Source organism: Etheostoma spectabile, chromosome 4 (assembly GCF_008692095.1).
Source record: "Etheostoma spectabile isolate EspeVRDwgs_2016 chromosome 4, UIUC_Espe_1.0, whole genome shotgun sequence".
Classification (NCBI taxonomy): domain Eukaryota; kingdom Metazoa; phylum Chordata; class Actinopteri; order Perciformes; family Percidae; genus Etheostoma; species Etheostoma spectabile.
Genome location: NC_045736.1, coordinates 30,794,597 through 30,818,862, shown reverse-complemented (window position 1 = coordinate 30,818,862; position 24,266 = coordinate 30,794,597). Strand labels below are relative to the sequence as shown.

Below are 24,266 nucleotides of genomic sequence, written 5' to 3'. Positions count from 1 at the left end.
CTCTCAGAAGTCAAGATGGGCAGAGGATCACCAATTACCCTAATGCTGCGGCGAAAAATAGTGAAGCAACATCAGAAAGGAGTTTCTCAGAGAAAAATTGCAAAGACTTTGAAGTCCTCATCATCTACAGTGCATAATATCATCCAAAGATTCAGGGAATCTTGGACAATCTCTGTGCGTGAGGGACAAGGCCGGAAAACCACACTGGATGCCCGTGATCTTTGGGCTCTTAGACGGCACTGCATCACATTCAGGAGTGCTACTGGAATGGAAATCACAACATGGGCTCAAGGAAGACTTCCAGAAAACACTGTCGGTGAACACAATCCACCGTGCCAGTCGCCGTTGCCGGCTAAAACTCTACAGGTCAAAAATAAGATCTAAACAGAATCCAGAAGGCGTTTTCTCTCGGCCAAGGCTAATTTAAAATGGACTCTAGCAAGGTGGAAAACTGTTCTGTGGTCAGACGAATCAAAATTTAATGTTTGTTTTGGAAAACTGGGATGCCATGTCATCCGGATTAAAGAGGACAAGGAAAACCCAAGTTATCAGCGCTCAGTTCAGAAGCCTGCATCTCTGATGGTATGGGGTAGCATGAGTGTGTGGGCAGATCCACATCTGGAAAGGAACAATCAATGCTGAAAGGTATATCCAAGTTCTAGAACAACATATGCTCCCATCCAGACGGCATCTTGTTCAGGGAAGACCTTGCATTTTCCAACACATCGATGCCAGACCACATACTGCAATTCCAACATCATGCCTGAGTAGAAGAAGGATTTGGGGACTGAAATGGCCAGCCTGCAGTCCGGATCTTTAACCCATAGAAAACCTCATAAAGAGGAAGATGCAACAGAGAAGACCTAAGACAGTTGAGCAACTAGAAGCCTGGATTAGACAAGAATGGGACAACATTCCTAATCCTAAACTTGAGCAACTTGTCTCCTCCGTCCCCAGACGTTTGCAGACTGTTATATAAAGAAGACGGTAAAACCACCACCTTTTTTTAGATGTGGTGATGCCATGAAATTTGAAGTCAACTTATTTTTCCCTTAAAATTATACATTTTCTCAGTTGCAACATTTGGTATGTCATCTATGTTGTATTCTGAATAATAAAGTATTGAAATTTGAAACTTCCACATAATTGCATTCTGTTTTTATTCACAATTTGTACGGTGTCCCAACTTTTTGGGAATCGGGGTTGTACACATATACTGTATACATACAGTACATGCATGCATATACTATATATAACCTTATTATTCAATTTCGACCATTACAATTTCTCTTGGTAAAAACAAAGTCAATTTGATGTTATTTATGAAAAACAGCAAATGCAAACTAATTCTCCCAGGTGTGAGCCACATTATTTCATTCATTACTTATAACTGAATCCTCACAGTGTGCAGAGCTTTTATTTCAAAAGGTGCTCATGTTGAAAGCAGACTGCGTCTTGGAGTCTGAAAGCAAAATTGCCTGCTGCTGCAAAAATGGTCAACTGCGGGAGAATTTACTTAAAAGGAGCATCAGCACTCTCAGGAGCAACTGTGAATGAATCAGAGCACATGCACTACATCTGAAAGAATGAATAAGCCTTTATGTAGGCCTACCTACGTTTAAATTACACTTCTTCGCAGCCTTAACTGTGTGCTCCTGTGCAAAAAGTGCTGGAAACACTTGAGTATGAGTAATAGTTTTGATTGGCTGCGGACTGTTCGGGGCTGTATGCTGCACATTAATTTTCTACATTTACATTATGTTGTCTCATCCGATATGTTATATAAGCAATAGCTGGTGCCCTTTTACACACAGATTACACAAGTGATTGGATATTTCTACACTTTCTTTGCATTCCACCAATTTTACACCTAACTTGTCCTTAGCATGTGAACATGGTCGTATATTAGTGATAGACAGATTTATATATCGGGCCAATATTTACGTTTTTACGTGTATCAGCATCGGCCGATAAATGGCAAAGCAGGAAAGAAATGGCAGAGCAGATTCCGAAAACAAATCCAGTGTGGCAGCATTTTGAATGAATATTTTTTTACTATTTGTTAAATATTTTTATTTTATGGTCATTAAATTTGCCTTTTTTAAATTGAGACTTTGTTACATTTTCTAAATTTACATTACAACATTTGTTATCAGCATTGTGTCATTTTATATCGTAAATTCAGGAAAAGCAGTATCGGCTCTAAGTATCTGTTCAAGAGAATTGGCCCCTGGTACCCGTCATCAGCTAAGGCTGATGAAAAAAAAAAAAAATCCATATTGGTCGATCCCTATTGTATATGCCTCCTGGTGCTCCAAAGGATCCATCTAATTTATGAGAAAATGACCCCCAGATCATTTCCAGGTCATCAGGGTTTTCTTGTTTTTTCTTGTGGTTTACAAAGACTTCAAATTTTTAACGCTAACGTCAGCTTTACAAACTTGAGAAGTGAAGTTTGAGATGTGGGCATTTCTCAGGCAGGGAGGGTCAAATGAAAGATGGCATCATGTTGCATCATAAGAAGTGAAGCATCTCAGCTTAGGGACTCAAAGTCAGTACGTCTCAGAATCTGCAGCATAAATCTGGAAAAGAATCCATCTTTCGCAAAGCCACCAACTTTATGGAAGTGCTAAATCGCTAAAGTACCCCATATGTCACTTAAGGGGAAAAACAGGATTTTTCCTAGATTGACTCTTGCACAGTGGCCCAGCCTCGGCTGGTGGCCTGTGGACACCTGTACAATTTGGAACAGACCAATAAAATTCCTCATAAACTGCAGCAGCTCACAGGTCGTCTACATGCTAAAATGCCCCAATTAAAAGGCTGCAATCCAATCAGTGTGCTCCAGACCTTTTTTCCCCTTTGAAGGGGGATTTCATGTCTCTTTTCTTTCTTGTGCTGTAACACACTCTGAGCATTTACTTTAGCCTTTGTAGACTAATCATAAGTCATGCAGGGGTAACATGATCACGGTCATGCTGTAACATCAATAAGTCAAGAGCTAGTGTGCAGATGTGTATACATACTGGCTGAAGAATATTTATGTGCAGAGCTTATGTGCCCATTACAATGAATTAAAGTGATGGAATAATGGGTACCGTATAAGGTAAACACATTCCCTCCTCTGCAACAGAACCAATAAAATAGAACAGAGACTTTTATACCGACAGAAAATCCACAAAAGAAGACAGCAGAGTGGTTGATGATCAGGACACTGCTGTTAAGCCTCAAGTTGTCCTTGGGTCAAATTGGAACCGTTTTCAGTTTTTTATTTTTTTTGCACAAAAAATGGGCTGTCAAAAGAAGCGCTGAAAATGGCAACTTTAAAAATATCAAAAAGCTTTGGCAAAAACATCACAAAAAAAGCACCAGCAACATTGAAAAAGTGGCAAAAAACGTCAGAAAAAGAGCTAATAATGTGGAAAAAAAGTGACCAAAACTGGGTTTTTTCATGGTTTGACGGTAAGACAACACAAGGGTTAAACGTGCGGTATAGTAGCCAACGTCGGGGGGGGGGGGGGGGTGCCATGACTGTTCATACTCCCGCGCGATACTACTGGCAGTCCACAGAGGTGGCGCTAAAGAGCAAAACCTACCGACATTTCTATGTCTACGGACTAAAAGAAGAAGAAAAACGGCAGAACTGGCAGCAGCGTTGCCGTCAATGCTTCAAATGACAACTTATGACTCATGACCCCAATTATGTGTATGTAAAATCACGATTGCTGCCCTGGTGATCATGGGAAAATGATACGCAGAAACATACAGCATAGTAGCAACAATGATATATATGTATATATATATATATATATATATATATATATATATATATGTACAGGTATATGTGTTTGTTGTGTTATGGATGTCTTGCTACTGGATGCCTAAAATTTCCTTTGGGATGAATAAAGTATCTATCTATCTATCTGCAGTATATCTTAACCCAAAAATATGCAAAACAAAACAATTCTGCGATATTTGTGCTGTAGCTTTCAGTGTAATCACCTGTAAATTGTGTACTCATTCGGGGGTCCTGACAGAGGGTCACTGGCATTCCTTTTTCCAAAGTTGCCGGTCCATAAAACCGTGTCGTTTAAGATCACGATGGCCGACAGAGAGGGAAGGCTGATGGGGTTGATGCTCTGACGAAGCAAAACGTCCACCTGGAAAAGGCAGAGCAGGACGTTTATTCTGAAAATGTATTTCGGTCACATGGACGTATATGTGACTTAAAGGAGACATAGCATGCTCATTTTTAGGCTCATTCTTTTATTTGGGGATTTTGCTGTAACATGATTACATGCTTTAATGTTCAAATAGATTCAGGAGTAGGAGTTGAAAGTACCGGAGGGTCGCTGGTTCAAGTCCACATACGGACCAAAGTCTAGTGGTGGACTGGTAGCTTTAGAGGTGCCTGGGCACTGCCAAGGTGCCCTTGAGCAAGGCAAAAAAAAAAAAAACTGCTCGAGGCGCAGCATGGGAAGCCCCCCCCCCCACACACACACACACACACACACACTGTGACATCTCTCAATTTAGTGCATTTATGTGTGTAATAACAACAGAGTGTAAATTGTAATTTCCCCTTGTGGGATTAATAAAGTATACATTATTATTATTATTATTATTATTGTAATCCACATTCACATGTCCTGACACTCTCCTGTGACAGTGGCTTCACCCAGGCTAAAGTTGATTAAAAAAAATATCTTTTGGAAATTGATCTTAATGCCTTAATTCAAAAAATGTAGTAAAATCCAACCTTCAAGGACACCAATTTTCTTTGTGAATGAATAATGTATTGTGGATAAATAAATGTTCTTCATTAAAATACAGGGGGACATTAGTATCCACACCCCTTTTTTATTCCTCTTTTTAATCAACTTTAGTTGTATGTGCTACATGTGTGAAAAGGGAAACTGAGGACAACGTCCACACCTGATTCTCCTGACATTACCCAGAGTTCAGTGGCTTCAGTGTAAGAATCTATTTGAAGCTTTTTAAAGGTCATGTATTCCTGTATTCTTTACAAATGTGCCTTTTGAGTGTGGCATAGATATTTTTTGTCTCCTGTAACACTACTATAAATTGAATACGCCATCAACATCTGTGTGATTATGTTCACTTAGATCAGACGCTTTCTTCCCTCTAAGGATAATTAGAGGGAGTCACACAGCACATCAGTGGAGCTGTTGCCAAAAACAGTTCTTGCTGTTACAGCTATTACTGTTTTTATGACTGATTCATCCCAAATGTAAATTTCTCTGCTTAAAGACAACTTTCTACTGTATTCCTTCTTCAGCTTCTTCAGCATTACGTCCTCATTCCTAATGTGAACGTGCTACTTTTTCATTCTCAAACTTCTCTCATGGGTGCTAGGGTGGTGATGTATTTCACTGCACGTACTGTAGTTGATAAATTGGGAAAACTGCTGCTCAGAAAGACCCTGAGTTTGTCATCCCTCATATCTTTAATCTCCTTCTGTCAACTGCAACAACATTTGGTGTGAAGGATTACCAGCCCATACATTTCCTAGGACTCGAGTTGAACATGAAAGAAATACAACCTCAGTTTTAATTCTGTGCATTGATGTAAGACTCCTCTCACCTTTTCCAGGGCCTCTTTCAGGCTGGCGATAGGATGCTCCAGCTGGAGAGCCTCGGGGAACCGAGGACAAATCATCTCTGCTTTGGCGTTGCGACCCATTCCTTCATCTGGGCATTGGGTGGGAAATGAGAAACGAGTAAGAGAGAAAGAAGAAAGCAAAGGAACAGCCTATTGTTATTCCCATTTGATATTTGATAGAACGATGTAGCAGCATCACAAAGGTAAGTGTGATGCAGTATGATTGGCTGGCTCGGACGTCATTAATTCTCTGCTTCCTGATGAATCCCTCTAATCTTACGGGATACAATTTCATACGATATATGATATCTTGCAGAACCCCACTGATCCAAAGAGATGTTGCCTGGGCTCACTGTAAACACTGGATGTACATAATAATATTCAAATATGATTCATTGTGGCCACCCTTTGCCTCTCCATTCCAAAGCACTGCTATTCATGAAAAATAGTTTTTTGCAATATAAAAAGACACATTAGCGTCAAAAATATGAATCGGAGCCTGTGGAGCTGCGCTTTTCCTATTAATAATATCACCGGATGTTACTTTACTCAAACCTGTATTGTGTTTTGGAGAATAAATTATTTTGGCTCTGAGGAACTGACACTAAAGATTCTGATAAGGTGTTATGATTAAGTTTTGGCATTTTCAAACCCAAATTCATCATCCAAAGCCCTATTAGTACATGACACATTCTGGAGCTGTGTAATTTAAAAAATAACATTTCACATAATTCACGTGTCTATCTTTAATTTTGAATCTTTTTTAATTTTTACACACAACTTGTGTATTCTGAGAAATTAGAAATGATCAATGATGATGTGTTTTAATCTACTTCTATCAAGAATATGATGCTGTCAAATACACACACTCCAACAGGCATAACAACTGTGGGCTAATATTTTTAGTCAGCATTCACTTTATCGCATAATTACAAGATAAAGATCGCACAATTACCGGACTGTTTTATCCATTAATTACAAGAGTTATATCTCCTTAATTATGAGAGACTAATCTACTGATGATCAGGTTGTGGGAGTGTGGAGACAGCTCTGGCTATGCTAGACTACATCAGATAAGAAGAAGCATCCAGAATTTTAACTGCAAGCTAATAAATAAGAAAGAACCCACAGTTATTTGATGTCATAGGGTCAAGGTTTCACAGACTTTGACAGTCTTCCAAAATAGGAAATGATGGATGAAATGGAAATGATTTTTGGCTCTCAAGTGTCAAGAAAGTCTGACAGTCACAGCTCATTATTAATGTATAAAGATAAGCTTAGAAAGAAAAGGATGGTTATAAAAAAAAAGAAGAAAATCAAGTTGGACTTTGCAGTTTATCTCATTTGAAGCTTCTTCTTTGGGATTCTTGCTGCTCTGAGATTGTACTTTCATGATTGAATGCACTTATTGGAAATCGGATAAAATGGATAAGATGGATGAACACGAAATGAAATGTAATGTGACGTCAGCTGAGATGAAGGGTGCTCAGCTTTAAGACGTTCTGACAAAGCAACAATATTTCAGACCTTGTTTTTTTGGGATCTCGAGCTTACCTGGCAGAAGTTTGGGCAGCTGGTACTGCCAGAAGAAGCATCCCGTCATCACCAGTGACAAAACCAGAAAGAAGACCAAACCCAGCTGTGTCCATTTCACCTTCATCTTGTTAGTTTTAGTGAGTCCTTCGAATTTAACGACAGCAGGAGAAGGAGAAGAAGCAGGATCCGGATCAGGAGCAGGAGCAGGAGCAGCAGGAGGAGGCTTGAATAAGACACACAGACACACAGACACACAACAACACACAGTAGGTTAGCACTAAATCTGAAGAATTGTTAGTTTACACACTTGGGAGTATTTCCCATATTTGTGGATTCTGTGACCAAACATTGTCTGTAGAATTTGGTGGTAAAAGAAGTTCCCTACACAAGTGATCCCTGTTGGCTACTCACCACCTGATGAATCACAGGCCAGAGCAGGAAGGACTGGATTACCAGTGGCACAGAAATCTTCTTACACAATCAACATCCAACATTTACCCTGAGTTAGTACTACAATGTAAACGATCCCTGCACCCCAGAGGCTGTAAATGGTGTCCCATGGAGGGTTTCCCGGGCCGGAGAACTGACATGGACCCAGACATGGACTCCCATCTCGGATTTCTCCCTGACTGTGCTGTAATCCTGGGCCATCGGCGCTCCTGTCCCTCCCATTTCAATTTTCTTCTCCCGCAGCCACAGGCTGTTGACATCATAATCCCCAGATTTACTCCACCAAAGCGGCCGGGGATGTCCTAATCCCTAATCCCTGTGAATTAATTCACTTCAGTCCAGCCTTCGACTCGTGGAGCCTGCCACCGAGATGACAAAGATGGCACCCTTCTCAGCTAACTCGAGTCGAGATGGGGTGATAACAGTGCGCCTTTTAGCCAGAGCATGAGCTGAAAAGTACAATCCCTTTCCTCAGCTGGGTGAGGGACTGACAGACAATTTGGAACGTTGAAGGGAATTTAGATAATGGCCGAGAATAAGATGCACCGCTGTCAACAAATTACAACAAGTTATTCACACTGCCAGCTACAAGAATCCAAGAGGACGTCTATTTCAATCACAGCAGGGACAGTAATTTGCATCACTGGCAAACAATTATTACATAAATTGACTCACTGAATAAAGGAAAAGTTGATGGATCATGAAAACTAAGCCATGTGTTTGTATTCTTTGTTTACAATTACATCTATAAACCAAAGTTATTTAATTTGCATGCATTTATTTGTCAGGGACAGTGTACATTAATTAACCAGAATGAACCAAAAGGCTTTTTTTCATCCAATGGCCCTGTACAGATCTTAAAATTGTCTCCCTAAAAACAACAATAAGAAGATTACAGTCAACAATACAAATATAAAAAGCAGTAAAACAGATAAAACTCTTCAAATCCCGCTGATAAATACAGTGTACAAGGTTTGCTATAATACAGACATTAGGGTAAAAAAAAAAAAAGATTAGACTACACATTGACACAACAGAGACACAAGTAGCAGCACGGTTGGGTTGAGGGAAAATACATATTCTTATTAATGCTGACATGTCTGATGTGTTATGAACCAGTTTTGTGTGTGTGTGGTGAGTTCCCTGATGTTCCGGGGGACAGAGTATCATCTGCCACTAAGAGTACAGAGTAATATCTTCCACTAAAATTAATAAAAACCCATCTGACTTTGGTATTAAAGCTACAGTGGGGCTCGAATGTTTGGGCATCCCAGGTAAAAATGTGTATTGATGTGCATAAAAGCCAAGAAAAGATGGAAAAATCTCCAAAATCATCAAATGACAGATTAGACATTCGTATAATATGTCACAAAAAGTTAGATTTTAGAGCTAAATTGGATATTTTCTTGGCTTCTTTATGCACATTAATACAAATTTTTGCTGATAGTGTTAATTAGCTTTGCAGTAACTCCTTTGGCAACGGCTTGAATGTAACGGATGTTCATTAATATCCAAAAGTAACGCACTAAAGCTTTAAAGAGCCCTGTCTAGGGTTGCTAATCCCGGTCATATCTTTTCTCCATCTAGTGGGAGATAGGGTTGAGTGATATGATGATGATAAACCATAATTTGCTATTTATTTACACCAATGTATTTATCCTCTTAATATCGCTGGATAGTCAATGCAGGCTATATTATTCTATTTAGAATGATACTCTATGTCTAATATGGTAATTCATTCACAAAAAAAAATAGGTTCCATTTTTTGAAATTACATCTACTCCTCCATCAATTCCAGAATCTATAAAAATGCAAATCATGTTCACTTCAAAAGTTGAACTGCTGGTTGCATGATGTCTCATACTTCAGTCACAGATTTAAAGGTGAGCACCGCTTTAAATAAAAGAAACAATAGGCAAAACATCCTTTTAAGACCTGAAAGATGACCTTTTTTAAAAAGAAATCTTGTGCATATGATAGAAAACCTATAATCTGCAATCTTTCATGACTTTGGGGGTGCCAGAGCAATGAAGGAGATGGTTGTTTTATCTGTAAATGTTTTTTTCAATTCCTAGAAAATGCACTATTCCAACATCTATGACTACCATGATTTTAAATTACATTAAACCTGAGAAAAGATCTGATCTAGGATCTGCTGTACCACTGCTGGGTAGCTTCTGTGAATAAACCTTGGCATTAAATAGAATTTCTATCCATGGCCGGATACATCTAGTGACAACCATTCATCACAGGGTATTAATGGTCAGTCCATAGCGCAGTAATGTATTTGGATGATTCTAGGTATCATGGTGCAATGTGGGAAAATGAAGTGTGAAAGCAAGCCTGATCCTGGTTGCATAACCTGTGATAGCTGGAGAGCACAGCAGCTGGCCCATTTCACCAGTCGGGACACACACACACACACACACACACACACACACACACACACACACACACACACACACACACACACACACACACACACACACACACACACACACACACACACCATCATCATCATCATTATCCCCACAGCAGTTTAATGTGTTTTTAGCTGGAAAGAAATACTCATTTTATGGGTTTTCCCCATGATTCCAATTTATGTTTTTCCCATAATTCCTACATGGCGTGTGTCTGTCTGCAGGTATGACTTTGCACAGCTTGTGTGTGTGTGTGTGATGTGGCTCCTTTTTACCTGGGCTTGAACCCCGTCCACTGAGGTTTCTCTGAGGACTTTACTCCCCGTCTTCCCCATGGTTTCAGCTGTTACATAAAAAAAACAAGCAGTCACTCATTAGATTTTGCACACAATTTGCATACTTCTATTTGCTTTATTAGTGTAGGACAGCAGTGTTAGGGTCATAAAAAGATGTGCATTCTGTGACACCGCTCGCTCTACAGAAAGTCCACAGATAAGGAAGTAGGAGGAGGGGAGAGCAACAAGAAATCCGGATCATTTTTCTGGCACATTCTCTTATTGCTACAGCAGCTTGAACTGCTCTGATGAATAACAAGGTGCAGCATAGACTGAGAAAAAAATGTATGAGAAACATTGAGCGTCTCATACAGTACGTGTTAACCCTTGTGTTGTCTTCCATTCAAAACTGAAAATCAACACTTTTGTTGAGGCTTTTTTTTCCTCGATGTTATTGACTTTTTCTTACGTTTTTGCACTTTATTTCATCACTTTCGATGCTTTTTGTTCGATGTTTGCTCTGGAGGAACTGTTGGGTCCTTGCAAATTATGGAGTGTGGTCTAGACCTGCTCTACCTGCAAAGTGTCTCGAGATAACTCTTGTTATGAATTGATACTATAAATCAAATTGAAATAGAAATTGAAATTTGAAATTGTTTGTTACACTTTAGTTTTACAAGTATTTTTGGAATTTATGGTCCATAAACCTTATTTATAGGAAATTATACCTATGTTTGAGTTAGAAAAGCAAAAATTAGGAATTATTTCGACTAAAATTAAAGGAATGGATGTTGATGGATAATCACAGACTGGAATATGTCAACTTTTACTCAACACTATTTCAAAACCACTTCCATTTTTTTTTCAAATACTATAAAATTGAATAATACGCCCCAAAATTAATGAAAGTAGAGATGTGTACTTGCCAAAGAGCGTTGTGTGGAATCAATCATGTTAATTTGGGGAATTAAAAAGAACATTGATATAGGAAAACGGGTCAATTTGACCCAAAGACAACATGATTGCTATTGGAATGCCAACCTTTATATGGATTATTGCCACAGTGATCATCATTTTATGCTTCCAAAGGCAGTAAGAATGTGCATTCCTGACATTGCTGTGGTGGGCTTTTTACCTATGAAATATCAATTCTCCTTATTAAGTTATTGTGTGAGCATTTAGTTTTTCTGATGAGATGAACTGCTCTTCTCTTTGTGATGATCCCACAAATCTAGCACCCCTTTAGATACTTTCTGCTTAGCTGCAGGAACCTTGTGGTGGGATTGTACAGCACGGGTCATTTGTTTTTAATGTTAAATTAAAAAAAAGTATTATTCTTTGTTGCAATAGTAAAACCTATGCTGGATTGAAACATAATGTTTTCATTAACCCTACTTAAATAAGTTATTTCATCACTACAAAGAAGATATGTGCTGAAGTGATCTAGCCTGTTCATGTATTATTTAGGTTCATGTGACATATCTGACTTAAGTTGGTTAAACTTAAATATAGCTTGTTAATCTAAAGTTAAAAAAACTAATTGGCTGAATTAACAATCATTGTGTTACTGTAACATAAATGAATTCAATTAAATGACCTTGATATTTTGTTTTTAACTAACCTAATATAAACACATGGAACCTGTTGACATAATAAATTTAATTAAAGTCAATGTTTCAATTTTTTGAAAGAATGTACCTGATTAGATAGATAGATAGATAGATAGATAGATAGATAGATAAATATCTACTTTATTCACCCCAAAGGACATTTTAGGCATCCAGTAGCAAGACATCCATAACACAACAAACACATATACACACATATATCAGAGATATACACACATATCACACATACATAAGAATAAAAATAAAAAAATCACTCACAGAAATGCAATAACCGTGATAAGGTGAGATACTAAAGGTAGACTATGCAAAAGTGCAGAAGTGCAAAAGTGAACAGTGCAGCAGATCCTGATTAAATATTAACTATTTCTATAAAATATGAACATAATAACCTATGAACTGACTGAATAAGAATAAGAACATTAGGTAACAGGGTATTTAATACTATGGCCACTAGTAACAAGTCGTAACTGCTGCTTGAACCAACGACAGGGGGGGGGGGGGGGGGCATTCTCAACCACCTGGAGCATGGCGTCATCCTCCACATTTTGCCCCGAGGGTATGGTATGCTTGATAATAAAAGTGTTGCTTTCCAACTACTTTTAAAGGCAAAAGTGTTTAAATATCAGCTCCAACTGGCCCCATGAGCTGATTCAAAGGGGGGGGGGGGGGGGGGGGACGCCTGCTGTCACAGAGTGGGGTGATGAATCATACAAAGGGAACAACAACGACCACTTTCAGACATGAAGGCTGGAATAAACTGGAATGTGTGGCTGTTCTCTCAAAGTTATCATTTTCTTTAGTTTTTGTTCCTCAATAGGCCCACTTTCCAAAAATACTGGTCTACACTACCGCTCAAAGTTTGGGCTCACTTAGACATTCCATTGCACTCCATTATAGACAGAATACCAGCTGTTGCATTGTTCTTTTTGTAACCAGGGCAGCAGTTTCACATTACATTATGTGCTTACTAATTCAAAAGGTTCTACAATGCTTCTAGTTTAAAAAAAAATTATCAGATCAGTGAACAGAATGACTTTGGACATTGGATGAATGATTGCTCTAATGGGCAATGCAGATATTGCATAAAGATCAGCCCCCCCCCCCTCCCCCCCACACACACACACTCAGATCAATTTGTTTCTTCTTTTCTCTGAAATTCCCAGTTGCTACTCGCTTGTTTTCTTGTTTTCCTCCATCATGTCTGCAGGTGAGCCAGGGCAGGCCTACCTGTGGGAACATGTCAGTATTTTTTTATTTATATTCATCTTATATTATAAAAGCAGGTTACATTGTTGGTATTCCGAGACGTGATGAAAGGAGTCTTCATCCTACCATACAATGATTTATCCCGTTAAGCATCCCTCTTTGGAAGTCTACCTGCATTTATTCTGATCCTCTAGACCAGGGGTCTTCAACGTTTTCCAGGCCAAGGACCCCCAAACTGATGGCTTTTTAAACGCTAACGTCAGCTTTACAAACTTGAGAAGTGAAGTTTGAGATGTGGGCATTTCTAGCAGGGAGGGTCAAATGAAAGATGGCATCATGTTGCATCATAAGAAGTGAAGCATCTCAGCTAGGGACTCAAAGTCAGTACGTCTCAGAATCTGCAGCATAAATCTGAAAGAATCCATCTTTCCAAAGCCACCAACTTTATGGAAGTGCTAAATAGCTAAAGTACCCCATATGTCACTTAAGGGGAAAAAACAGGATTTTTCCTAGATTGACTCTTGCACGTGCCCAGCCTCGGCTGGTGCCTGTGACACCTTACAATTTGGAACAGACCAATAATTCCTCATAAACTGCAGCACTCACAGGTCGTCTACATGCTAAAATGCCCCAATTAAAAGGCTGCAATCCAATCAGTGTGCTCCAGACCTTTTTTCCCCTTTGAAGGGGGATTTCTGTCTCTTTTCTTTCTTGTGCTGTAACACACTCTGAGCATTTACTTTGCCTTTTAGACTAATCATAAGTCATGCAGAACATGATCACGGTCATGCTGTAACATCAATAAGTCAAGAGCTAGTGTGCAGATGTGTATACTACTGGCTGAGAATATTTATTGCAGAGCTTATTGCCCATTACAATGAATTAAAGTGATGGAATAATGGGTACCGTATAAGGTAAACACATTCCCTCCTCTGCAACGAAACCAATAAAATAGAACAGAGACTTTTATACCGACAGAAAATCCACAAAAGAAGCAGCAGAGTGGTTGAGATCAGAACACTGCTGTTAAGCCTCAAGTTGTCCTTGGGTCAAATTGGAACCGTTTTCAGTTTTTTTATTTTTTTTGCACAAAAAAGGGCTGTCAAAAGAAGCGCTGAAAATGGCAACTTTAAATATCAAAAAGCTTTGGCAAAACATCACAAAAAAAGCACCAGCAACATTGAAAAAGTACAAAAAACGTCAGAAAAGAGCTAATAATGTGGAAAAAAAGTACCAAAACTGGGTTTTTTCATGGTTTGACGGAAGACAACACAAGGTTAACGTGCGGTAGTAGCCAACTCGGGGGGGGGGGGGGGGTGCCATGACTGTTCATACTCCCGCGCGATACACTGGCAGTCCACAGAGGTGCGGCTAAAGAGCAAAAACCTACCGACATTTCTAGTCTACGGACTAAAAGAAGAAGAAAAACCAGAACTGGCAGCAGCGTTGCCGTCAATGCTTCAAATGACAACTTATGACTCATGACCCCAATTATGTGTATGATAAATCACATTGCTGCCCTGGTGATCATGGGAAAATGATACCAAAACAACAGCATAGTAGCACAACAATGATATATGTATATATAGTATATGTATAGTGGTTTTAGTGGATGTCTTGCTACTGGATGCCTAAAATTTCCTTGGGATGAATAAAGTATCTATCTATCTATCTATCTATTATCATCTGCAGTATATCTTACCCAAAAATATGCAAACAAAACAATTCTGCGATATTTGTGCTGTAGTTTCAGTGTATCACCTGTAAATTGTGTACTCATTCGGGTCCTGACAGAGGGTCACGGCATTCCTTTTTCCAAAGTTGCCGTCCAAAACCGTGTCGTTTAAGATCACGATGGCCGACAGAGAGGAAGGCTGATGGGGTTATGCTCTGACGAAGCAAAACGTCCACCTGGAAAAGGCAGAGCAGGACGTTTATTCTGAAAATGTATTTCGGTCACATGGACGTATATGTGACTTAAGGAGACATAGCATGCTCATTTTTAGGCTCATTCTTTTATTTGGGGATTTTGCTGTAACTGATTACATGCTTTAATGTTCAAATGATTCGGAGTAGGAGTTTGAAAGTACGGAGGGTCGCTGGTTTCAAGTCCACATACGGACCAAGTCTAGTGGTGACTGGTAGCTTTAGGTGCCTGGGCACTGCCAAGTGCCCTTGACAAGCAAAAAAAAAAAAAACTGCTCGAGCGCAGCATGGGAAGCCCCCCCCCACACACACACACACACACACACACTGTGACATCTCTCAATTTAGTGCATTTATGTGTGTAATAACAACAGAGTGTAAATTGTAATTTCCCCTTGTGGGATTAATAAAGTATACATTTATTATATTATTATTATTGTAATCCACATTCACATGTCCTGACACTCTCCTGTGACAGTGGCTTCACCCAGGCTAAAGTTGATTAAAAAATATCTTTTTGAATTGATCTTAATGCCTTAATTCAAAAATAGTAAAATCCAACCTTCAAGACACCAATTTTCTTTGTGAATGAATAATGTATTGTGATAAATAAATGTTCTTCATTAAAATACGGGGGACATTAGTATCCACACCCCTTTTTATTCCTCTTTTTTAATCAACTTTAGTTGTATGTGCTACATGTGTGAAAAGGGAAACTGAGGACAACGTCCACACCTGATTCTCCTGACATTACCCAGAGTTCAGTGGCTTCAGTGTAAGAATCTATTTGAAGCTTTTTAAAGGTCTGTATCCTGTATTCTTTACAAATGTGCCTTTTGAGTGTGGCATAGATATTTTTTGTCTCCTGTAACACTACTATAAATTGAATACGCCATCAACATCTGTGATTATGTTCACTTAGATCAGACGCTTTCTTCCCTCTAGGATAATTAGAGGGAGTCACACAGCACATCAGTGGAGCTGTTGCCAAAAACAGTTCTTGCTGTTACAGCTATTACTGTTTTTTGACTGATCATCCCAAATGTAAATTTCTCTGCTTAAAGACAACTTTCTACTGTATTCCTTCTTCAGCTTCTTCAGCTTACGTCCTCATTCCTATGTGAACTGCTACTTTTTCATTCTCAAACTTCTCTCATGGGTGCTAGGGTGGTGATGTATTTCACTGCACGTACTGTAGTTGATAAATTGGGAAAACTGCTGCTCAGAAAGACCCTGAGTTTGTCATCCCTCATCTTTAATCTCCTTCTGTCAACTGCAACAACATTTGGTGTGAAGGATTACCAGCCCATACATTCCTAGGACTCGAGTTGAACATGAAAGAAATACAACCTCAGTTTTAATTCTGTGCATTGATGTAAGACTCCTCTCACCTTTTCCAGGGCCTCTTTCAGGCTGGCGATAGGATGCTCCAGCTGGAGAGCCTCGGGGAACCGAGGACAAATCATCTCTGCTTTGGCGTTGCGACCCATTCCTTCATCTGGGCATTGGGTGGGAAATGAAAACAGTAAGAGAGAGAGAAGAAAGCAAAGGAACACCTATTGTTATTCCCTTTGATATTTGATAGAACGATGTAGCACATCATCACAAAGGTAAGTGTGATGCAGTATGATTGGCTGGCTCGGACGTCATTAATTCTCTGCTTCCTGATGAATCCCTCTAATCTTACGGGATACAATTTCATACGATATATGATATCTTGCAGAACCCCACTGATCCAAAGAGATGTGCCTGGGCTCACTGTAAACACTGGATGTACATAATAATATTCAAATATGATTCATTGTGGCCACCCTTGCCTCTCCATTCCAAAGCCTGCTATTCATGAAAAATAGTTTTTTGCAATATAAAAAGACACATTCGTCCAAAAATATGAATCGGAGCCTGTGGAGCTGCGCTTTTCCTATTAATAATATCACGGATGTTACTTTACTCAAACCTGTATGGTGTTTTGGAGAATAATTATTTTGGCTCTGAGGAACTGACACTAAAGATTCTGATAAGGTGTTATGTTAAGTTTTGGCATTTTCAAACCCAAATTCATCATCCAAAGCCCTATTAGTACATGACACATTCTGGACTGTGTAATTTAAAAATAACATTTCACATAATTCACGTTCTATCTTTAATTTTGAATCTTTTTTAATTTTTACACACAACTTGTGTATTCTGAGAAATTAGAAATGATCAATGATGATGTGTTTTAATCTACTCTATCAAGAATATGATGCTGTCAAATCACACACTCCAACAGCATAACAACTGTGGCTAATATTTTTAGTCAGCATTCACTTTATCCATAATTACAAGATAAAGATCGCACAATTACCGGACTGTTTTATCCATTAATTACAAGGTTATATCTCCTTAATTATGAGAGACTAATCTACTGATGATCAGGTTGTGGGAGTGTGGAGACACTCTGCTATCTGAACTACATCAGATAAGAAAAGCATCCAGAATTTTAACTGCAAGCTAATAAATAAGAAAGAACCCACAGTTATTTGATGTCATAGGGTCAAGGTTTCACAGACTTTGACAGTCTTCCAAAATAGGAAATGATGGATGAAATGGAAATGATTTTTGGCTCTCAAGTGTCAAGAAAGTCTGACAGTCACAGCTCATTATTAATTAAAGATACTTAGAAAGAAAGGATGGTTATAAAAAAAGAAGAAAATCAAGTTGGACTTTGCAGTTTATCTCATTTGAACTTCTCTTCTTTGGGATTCTTGCTGCTCTGAGATTGTACTTTCATGATTGAATGCACTTATTGGAAATCGGATAAAATGGAAAGATGGATGAACACGAAATGAAATGTAATGTGACGTCAGCTGGATGAAGGGTGCTCAGCTTTAAGACGTTCTACAAAGCAACAATATTTCAGACCTTGTTTTTTTGGGATCTCGACTTACCTGGCAGAAGTTTGGGCAGCTGGTACTGCCAGAAGAAGCATCCCGTCATCACCAGTGACAAAACCAGAAAGAAGACCAACCCAGCTGTGTCCATTTCACTTCATCTTGTTAGTTTAGTGAGTCCTTCGAATTTAACGACAGCAGGAAAGGAGAAGAAGCAGATCCGGATCAGGAGCAGGAGCAGGAGCAGCAGGAGGAGGCTTGAATAAGACACACAGACACACAGACACACAACAACACACAGTAGGTTAGCACTAAATCTGAGAATTGTTAGTTTACACACTGGGAGTATTTCCCATATTGTGGATTCTGTGACCAAACATTGTCTGTAGAATTTGGTGGTAAAGAAGTTCCCTACACAAGTGATCCCTGTTGGCTACTCACCACCTGATGAATCACAGGCCAGAGCAGGAAGGACTGGATTACCAGTGGCACAGAAATCTTCTTACACAATCAACATCCACATTTACCCTGAGTTAGTACTACATGTAAACGATCCCTCCACCCCAGAGGCTGTAAATGGTGTCCCATGGAGGGTTTCCCGGGCCGGAAACTGACTGGACCCAGACATGGACTCCCATCTCGGATTTCTCCCTGACTGTGCTGTAATCCTGGGCCATCGGCGCTCCTCCCCTCCCATTTCAATTTTCTTCTCCCGCAGCCCCAGGCTGTTGACATCATAATCCCCAGATTTACTCCCCAAAGCGGCCGGGGATGTCCTAATCCCTAATCCCTGTGAATTAATTCACTTCAGTCCAGCCTTCGACTCGTGAGCCTGCCACCGAGATGACAAAGAGTGCACCCTTCTCAGCTAACTCAGTCGGATGGGTGATAACAGTGCGCCTTTTAGCCAGAGCATGAGCTAAAGTACAATCCCTTTCCTCAGCTGGTGAGGGACTGACAGACAATTTGGAACTTGAGGGATTTGATAATGCCGAGAATAAGATGCACCGCTGTCACAAATTACACAAGTTATTCACACTGCCACTACAAGAATCCAAGAGACGTCTATTTCAATCACAGCAGGGACAGTAATTTGCTCTGGCAACAAATTATTACATAAATTGACTCACTGAATAAAGGAAAAGTTGATGGATCATGAAAACTAAGCCATGTGTTGTATTCTTTGTTTACAATTACATCTATAAACCAAAGTTATTTAATTTGCAGCATTTATTGTCAGGGACAGTGTAATTATTAACCAGAATGAACCAAAGGCTTTTTTTCATCCAATGGCCCTGTACAGATCTTAAATTGCTCCCAAACAACCAATAAGAAGATTACAGTCAACAATACAATATAAAGCAGTAAAACAGATAAACTCTTCAAATCCCGCTGATAAATACAGTGTACAAGGTTTGCTATAATACAGACATTAGGGTAAAAAAAAAAAAAGATTAGACTACACATTGACACAACAGAGACACAAGTAGCAGCACGGTTGGGTTGAGGAAATACAATATCTTATTAATGCTGACATGTCTGATGTGTTATGAACCTTTTGTGTGTGTGTGGTGAGTTCCCTGATGTTCCGGGGGACAGAGTATCATCTGCCACTAAGATTACAGATAAATCTTCCACTAAAATTAAAAACCCATCTGACTTTGGTATTAAAGCTACAGTGGGCTCGAATGTTTGGGCATCCCAGTAAAATGTGATTGATGTGCATAAAGCCAAGAAAGATGGAAAAATCTCCAAAATCATCAATGACAGATTAGACATTCGTATAATATGTCACAAAAAGTTAGATTTTAGAGCTAAATTGGATATTTTCTTGCTTCTTTATGCACATTAATACAAATTTTTGCTGATAGTGTTAATTAGCTTTGCAGTAACTCCTTTGGCAACGGCTTGAATGTAACGGATGTTCATTAATATCCAAAAGTAACGCACTAAGCTTTAAAGAGCCCTGTCAGGGTTGCTAACCCGGTCATATCTTTTCTCCATCTAGTGGGAGATAGGGTTGAGTGATATGATGATGATAAACCATAATTTGCTATTTATTTACACCAATGTATTTATCCTCTTAATATCGCTGATAGTCAATGCAGGCTATATTATTCTATTTAGAATGATACTCTATGTCTAATATGGTAATTCATTCACAAAAAAAAATAGGTTCCATTTTTTGAAATACATCTACTCCCATCAATTCCAGAATCTATAAAAATGCAAATCATGTTCACTTCAAAGTTGAACTGCTGGTTGCATGATGTCTCATACTTCAGTCACAGATTTAAAGGTGAGCACCGCTTTAAATAAAAGAAACAATAGGCAAAACTCCTTTTAAGACCTGAAAGATGACCTTTTTTAAAAGAAATCTTGTGCATATGATAGAAAACCTAAATCTGCAATCTTTCTGACTTTGGGGTGCCAGACAATGAGGAGATGGTTGTTTTATCTGTAAATGTTTTTTTCAATTCCTAGAAAATGCACTATTCCACATCTATGACTACCTGATTTTAATTACATTAAACCTGGAGAAGATCTGATCTAGGATCTGCTGTACCACTGCTGGTAGCTTCTGTGAATAAACCTTGGCATTAAATAGAATTTCTATCCATGGCCGATACATCTAGTGACAACCATTCATCACAGGGATTAATGGTCAGTCCATAGCGCAGTAATGTATTTGATGATTCTAGGTATCATGGTGCAATGTGGGAAAATGAAGTGTGAAAGCAAGCCTGATCCTGGTTGCATACCTGTGATAGCTGGAGAGCACAGCAGCTGGCCCATTTCACCAGTCGGGACACACACACACACACAACACACACACACACACACACACACACACACACACACACCACACACACACACACACACACACCCACACCACACCATCATCTCATCTTATCCCACAGCAGTTTATGTGTTTTTAGCTGGAAAGAAATACTCTTTTTATGGGTTTTCCCCATGATTCCAATTTATGTTTTTCCCATAATTCCTACATGGCGTGTCTGTCTGCAGGTATGACTTTGCACAGCTTGTGTGTGTGGTGTGATGTGGCTCCTTTTACCTGGGCTTGAACCCCGTCCACTGAGGTTTCTCTGAGGACTTTACTCCCCGTCTTCCCCATGGTTTCACTGTTACATAAAAAAAACAGCAGTCACTCATTAGATTTTGCACACAATTTGCATACTTCTATTTGCTTTATTAGTGTAGGACAGCAGTGTTAGGGTCAAAAAGATGTGCATTCTGTGACACCGTCGCTCTACAGAAAGTCCACAGATAGAAGTAGGAGGTGGGGAGAGCAACAAGAAATCCGGATCATTTTTCTGCACATTCTCTTATTGCTACAGCAGCTTGCCTGCTCTTGATAACAAGGTGCAGCATAGACTGAGAAAAAAATGTATGAAAACATTGAGCGTCTCATACAGTACGTGTTAACCCTTGTGTTGTCTTCCATTCAAAACTGAAAATCAACACTTTTGTTGAGGCTTTTTTTCCTCGTGTTATTGACTTTTTCTTACGTTTTTGCACTTTATTTCATCACTTTCGATGCTTTTGTTCGATGTTTCTCTGGAGGAACTGTTGGGTCCTTGCAAATTGGGGTGTGGTCTAGACCTGCTCTACCTGCAAAGTGTCTCGAGATAACTCTTGTTATGAATTGATACTATAAATAAAATTGAAATAGAAATTGAAAGTGAAATTGTTTGTTACACTTTAGTTTTACAAGTATTTTTGGAATTTATGGTCCATAAACCTATTTAGATAAATTATACCTATGTTTGAGTTAGAAAAGCAAAAATTAGGAATTATTTCGACTAAAATTAAAGGAATGGATGTTGATGGATAATCACAGCTGGAATATGTCAACTTTACTCAACACTATTTCAAAACCACTTCCATTTTTTTTTCAAATACTTAAAATTGAATAATACGCCCCAAAATTATGAAAGTAGATGTGTACTTGCCAAAGAGCGTTGTGGGAATCAATCATGTTAATTTGGGAATTAAAAAGAACATTGATATAAAAACGGGTCAATTTGACCAAAGACACATGATTGCTATTGGAATGCCAACCTTTATAGGGTTATTGCCACAGTGATCATCATTTTATGCTTCCAAAGGCAGTAAGAATGTGCATTCCTGACATTGCTGTGGTGGGCTTTTTACCTATGAAATATCAATTCTCCTTATTAAGTTATTGTGTGAGCATTTGTTTTTGCTGAGATGAACTGCTCTTCTCTTTGTGATGATCCCACAAATCTAGCACCCCTTTAGATACTTTCTGCTTACTGCAGGAACCTTGTGGTGGGATTGTACAGCACGGGTCATTGTTTTTAATGTAAATTAAAAAAAAGTATTATTCTTTGTTGCAATAGTAAAACCTATGCTGGATTGAAACATAATGTTTTCATTAACCCTACTTAAATAAGTTTTTCATCACTACAAGAAGATATGTGCTGAGTGATCTAGCCTGTTCATGATTATTTAGGTTCATGTACATATCTGACTTAAGTTGGTTAAACTTAAATATAGCTTGTTATCTAAAGTTAAAAAACTAATTGGCTGAATTAACAATCATGTGTTACTGTAACATAAATGATTCAATTAAATGACCTTGATATTTTGTTTTTAACTAACCTAATATAACACATGGAACCTGTTGACATAATAAATTTAATTAAAGTCAATGTTTCAATTTTTTGAAAGAATGTACCTGATTAGATAGATAGATAGATAGATAGATAATAGATAGATAAGATAGATAAATACTTCTACTTTTCACCCCAAAGGACATTTTAGGCATCCAGTAGCAAGACACCATAACACAACAAACACATATCACACATATATCAGAGATATACACACATATCACACATACATAAGAATAAAATAAAAAATCACTCACAAAAATGCATACCGTGAATAGGTGAGATACTAAAGGTAAGCTATGCAAAAGTGCAGAAGTGCAAAGTGAACAGTGCAGCAGATCCTGATTAAATATTAACTTTTTCTATAAAATATGAACATAATACCTATGAACTGACTGAATAAGAATAAGAACATTAGGTAACGGGTATTTAATACTATGGCCACTAGTAACAAGTCGTAACTGCTGCTTGAACCAACGACAGGGGGGGGGGGGGGGGCATCTCAACCACCTGGAGCATGGCGTCATCCTCCACTTTTGCCCCGAGGGTATGGTATCTTGATAATAAAAGTGTTGCTTCCAACTACTTTTAAAGGCAAAAGTGTTTAAATATCAGCTCCAACTGGCCCCATGAGCTGATTCAAGGGGGGGGGGGGGGGGACCCTGCTGTCACAGAGTGGGGGATGAATCATACAATGGGAACAACAACGACCACTTTCAGACATGAAGGCGGAATAAACTGGAAGTGTGGCTGTTCTCTCAAAGTTATCATTTTTCTTTAGTTTTTGTTCCTCAATAGGCCCACTTTCCAAAAATACTGGTCTACACTACCGCTCAAAAGTTTGGGCTCACTTAGACATTTCCATTGCACTCCATTATAGACAGAATACCAGCTGTGCATTGTCTTTTTGTAACCAGGGCAGCAGGTTTCACATTACATTATGGCTTACATAATTGCAAAAGGTTCACAATGCTTTCTAGTTTAAAAAAAAATTAATCAGATCAGTGAACAGAATAGCCTTTGGGACATTGGATGAATGATTGCTCATAATGGGCAATGCAGATATTGCATTAAAGATCAGCCCCCCCCCCCCCACCCACACACAACTCGATCAATTTGTTTCTTCTTTCTTCTGAAATTCCCAGTTGCTACTCGCTTGTTTTCTTGTTTTCCTCCATCATGTCTGCAGGTGAGCCAGGCAGGCCTACCTGTGGGAACGTCAGTATTTTTTTTATTTTATTCATCTATATTATAAAAGCAGGTTACATTGTTGGTTATCCGAGACGTGATGAAAGGAGTCTTCATCCTACCATACAATGATTTATCCCGTTAGCATCCCTCTTTGGAAGTCTACCTGCATTTATTCTGATCCTCTAGACCAGGGGTCTTCAACGTTTCCAGGCCAAGGACCCCCAAACTGATGGCGAGATGGACGGGGACCCCCTAATTATATATACATGTATAAAATTGTGTTATATCAAACTGGTCCTATAGTGCCATGTGTGCATTGATGACTGAAAGACATCTTCTGCCTCCATTTATCTGTTTACTACAGTGTGTTGAGTTCATGTTAATGTGGATTTAAAGACATTTCAATTAGTGGTAAAAATTGCAGGGGGGGGGGGAATATAAAAAAAGTCTAACAACCAAAACTTTCGCGACCCCCATGCAG

The 24,266-nt window shown here is 38.9% G+C and overlaps 1 protein-coding gene and 1 long non-coding RNA gene across 2 annotated transcripts in view; both read right to left on the bottom strand.

The window, feature by feature from the left end:
* lactbl1b (lactamase, beta-like 1b) overlaps positions 1 to 24,266 on the bottom strand; it is a gene marked incomplete in the record, with an annotated part of 36,284 nt that overhangs the window by 6,173 nt on the left and 5,845 nt on the right. The window contains 4 exon segments of the mRNA XM_032514037.1: positions 4,003 to 4,160; positions 5,605 to 5,711; positions 7,177 to 7,381; positions 10,304 to 10,371. Coding sequence (XP_032369928.1) covers positions 4,003 to 4,160; positions 5,605 to 5,711; positions 7,177 to 7,381; positions 10,304 to 10,371 — 538 coding nt within the window.
* On the bottom strand, positions 15,023 to 18,066 carry LOC116688193 (uncharacterized). Its single transcript, XR_004331726.1, has 3 exons — positions 17,994 to 18,066; positions 16,455 to 16,561; positions 15,023 to 15,048 (listed from the first exon to the last, which is right to left on the bottom strand). It is a non-coding gene; the product is annotated as an uncharacterized LOC116688193 (long non-coding RNA).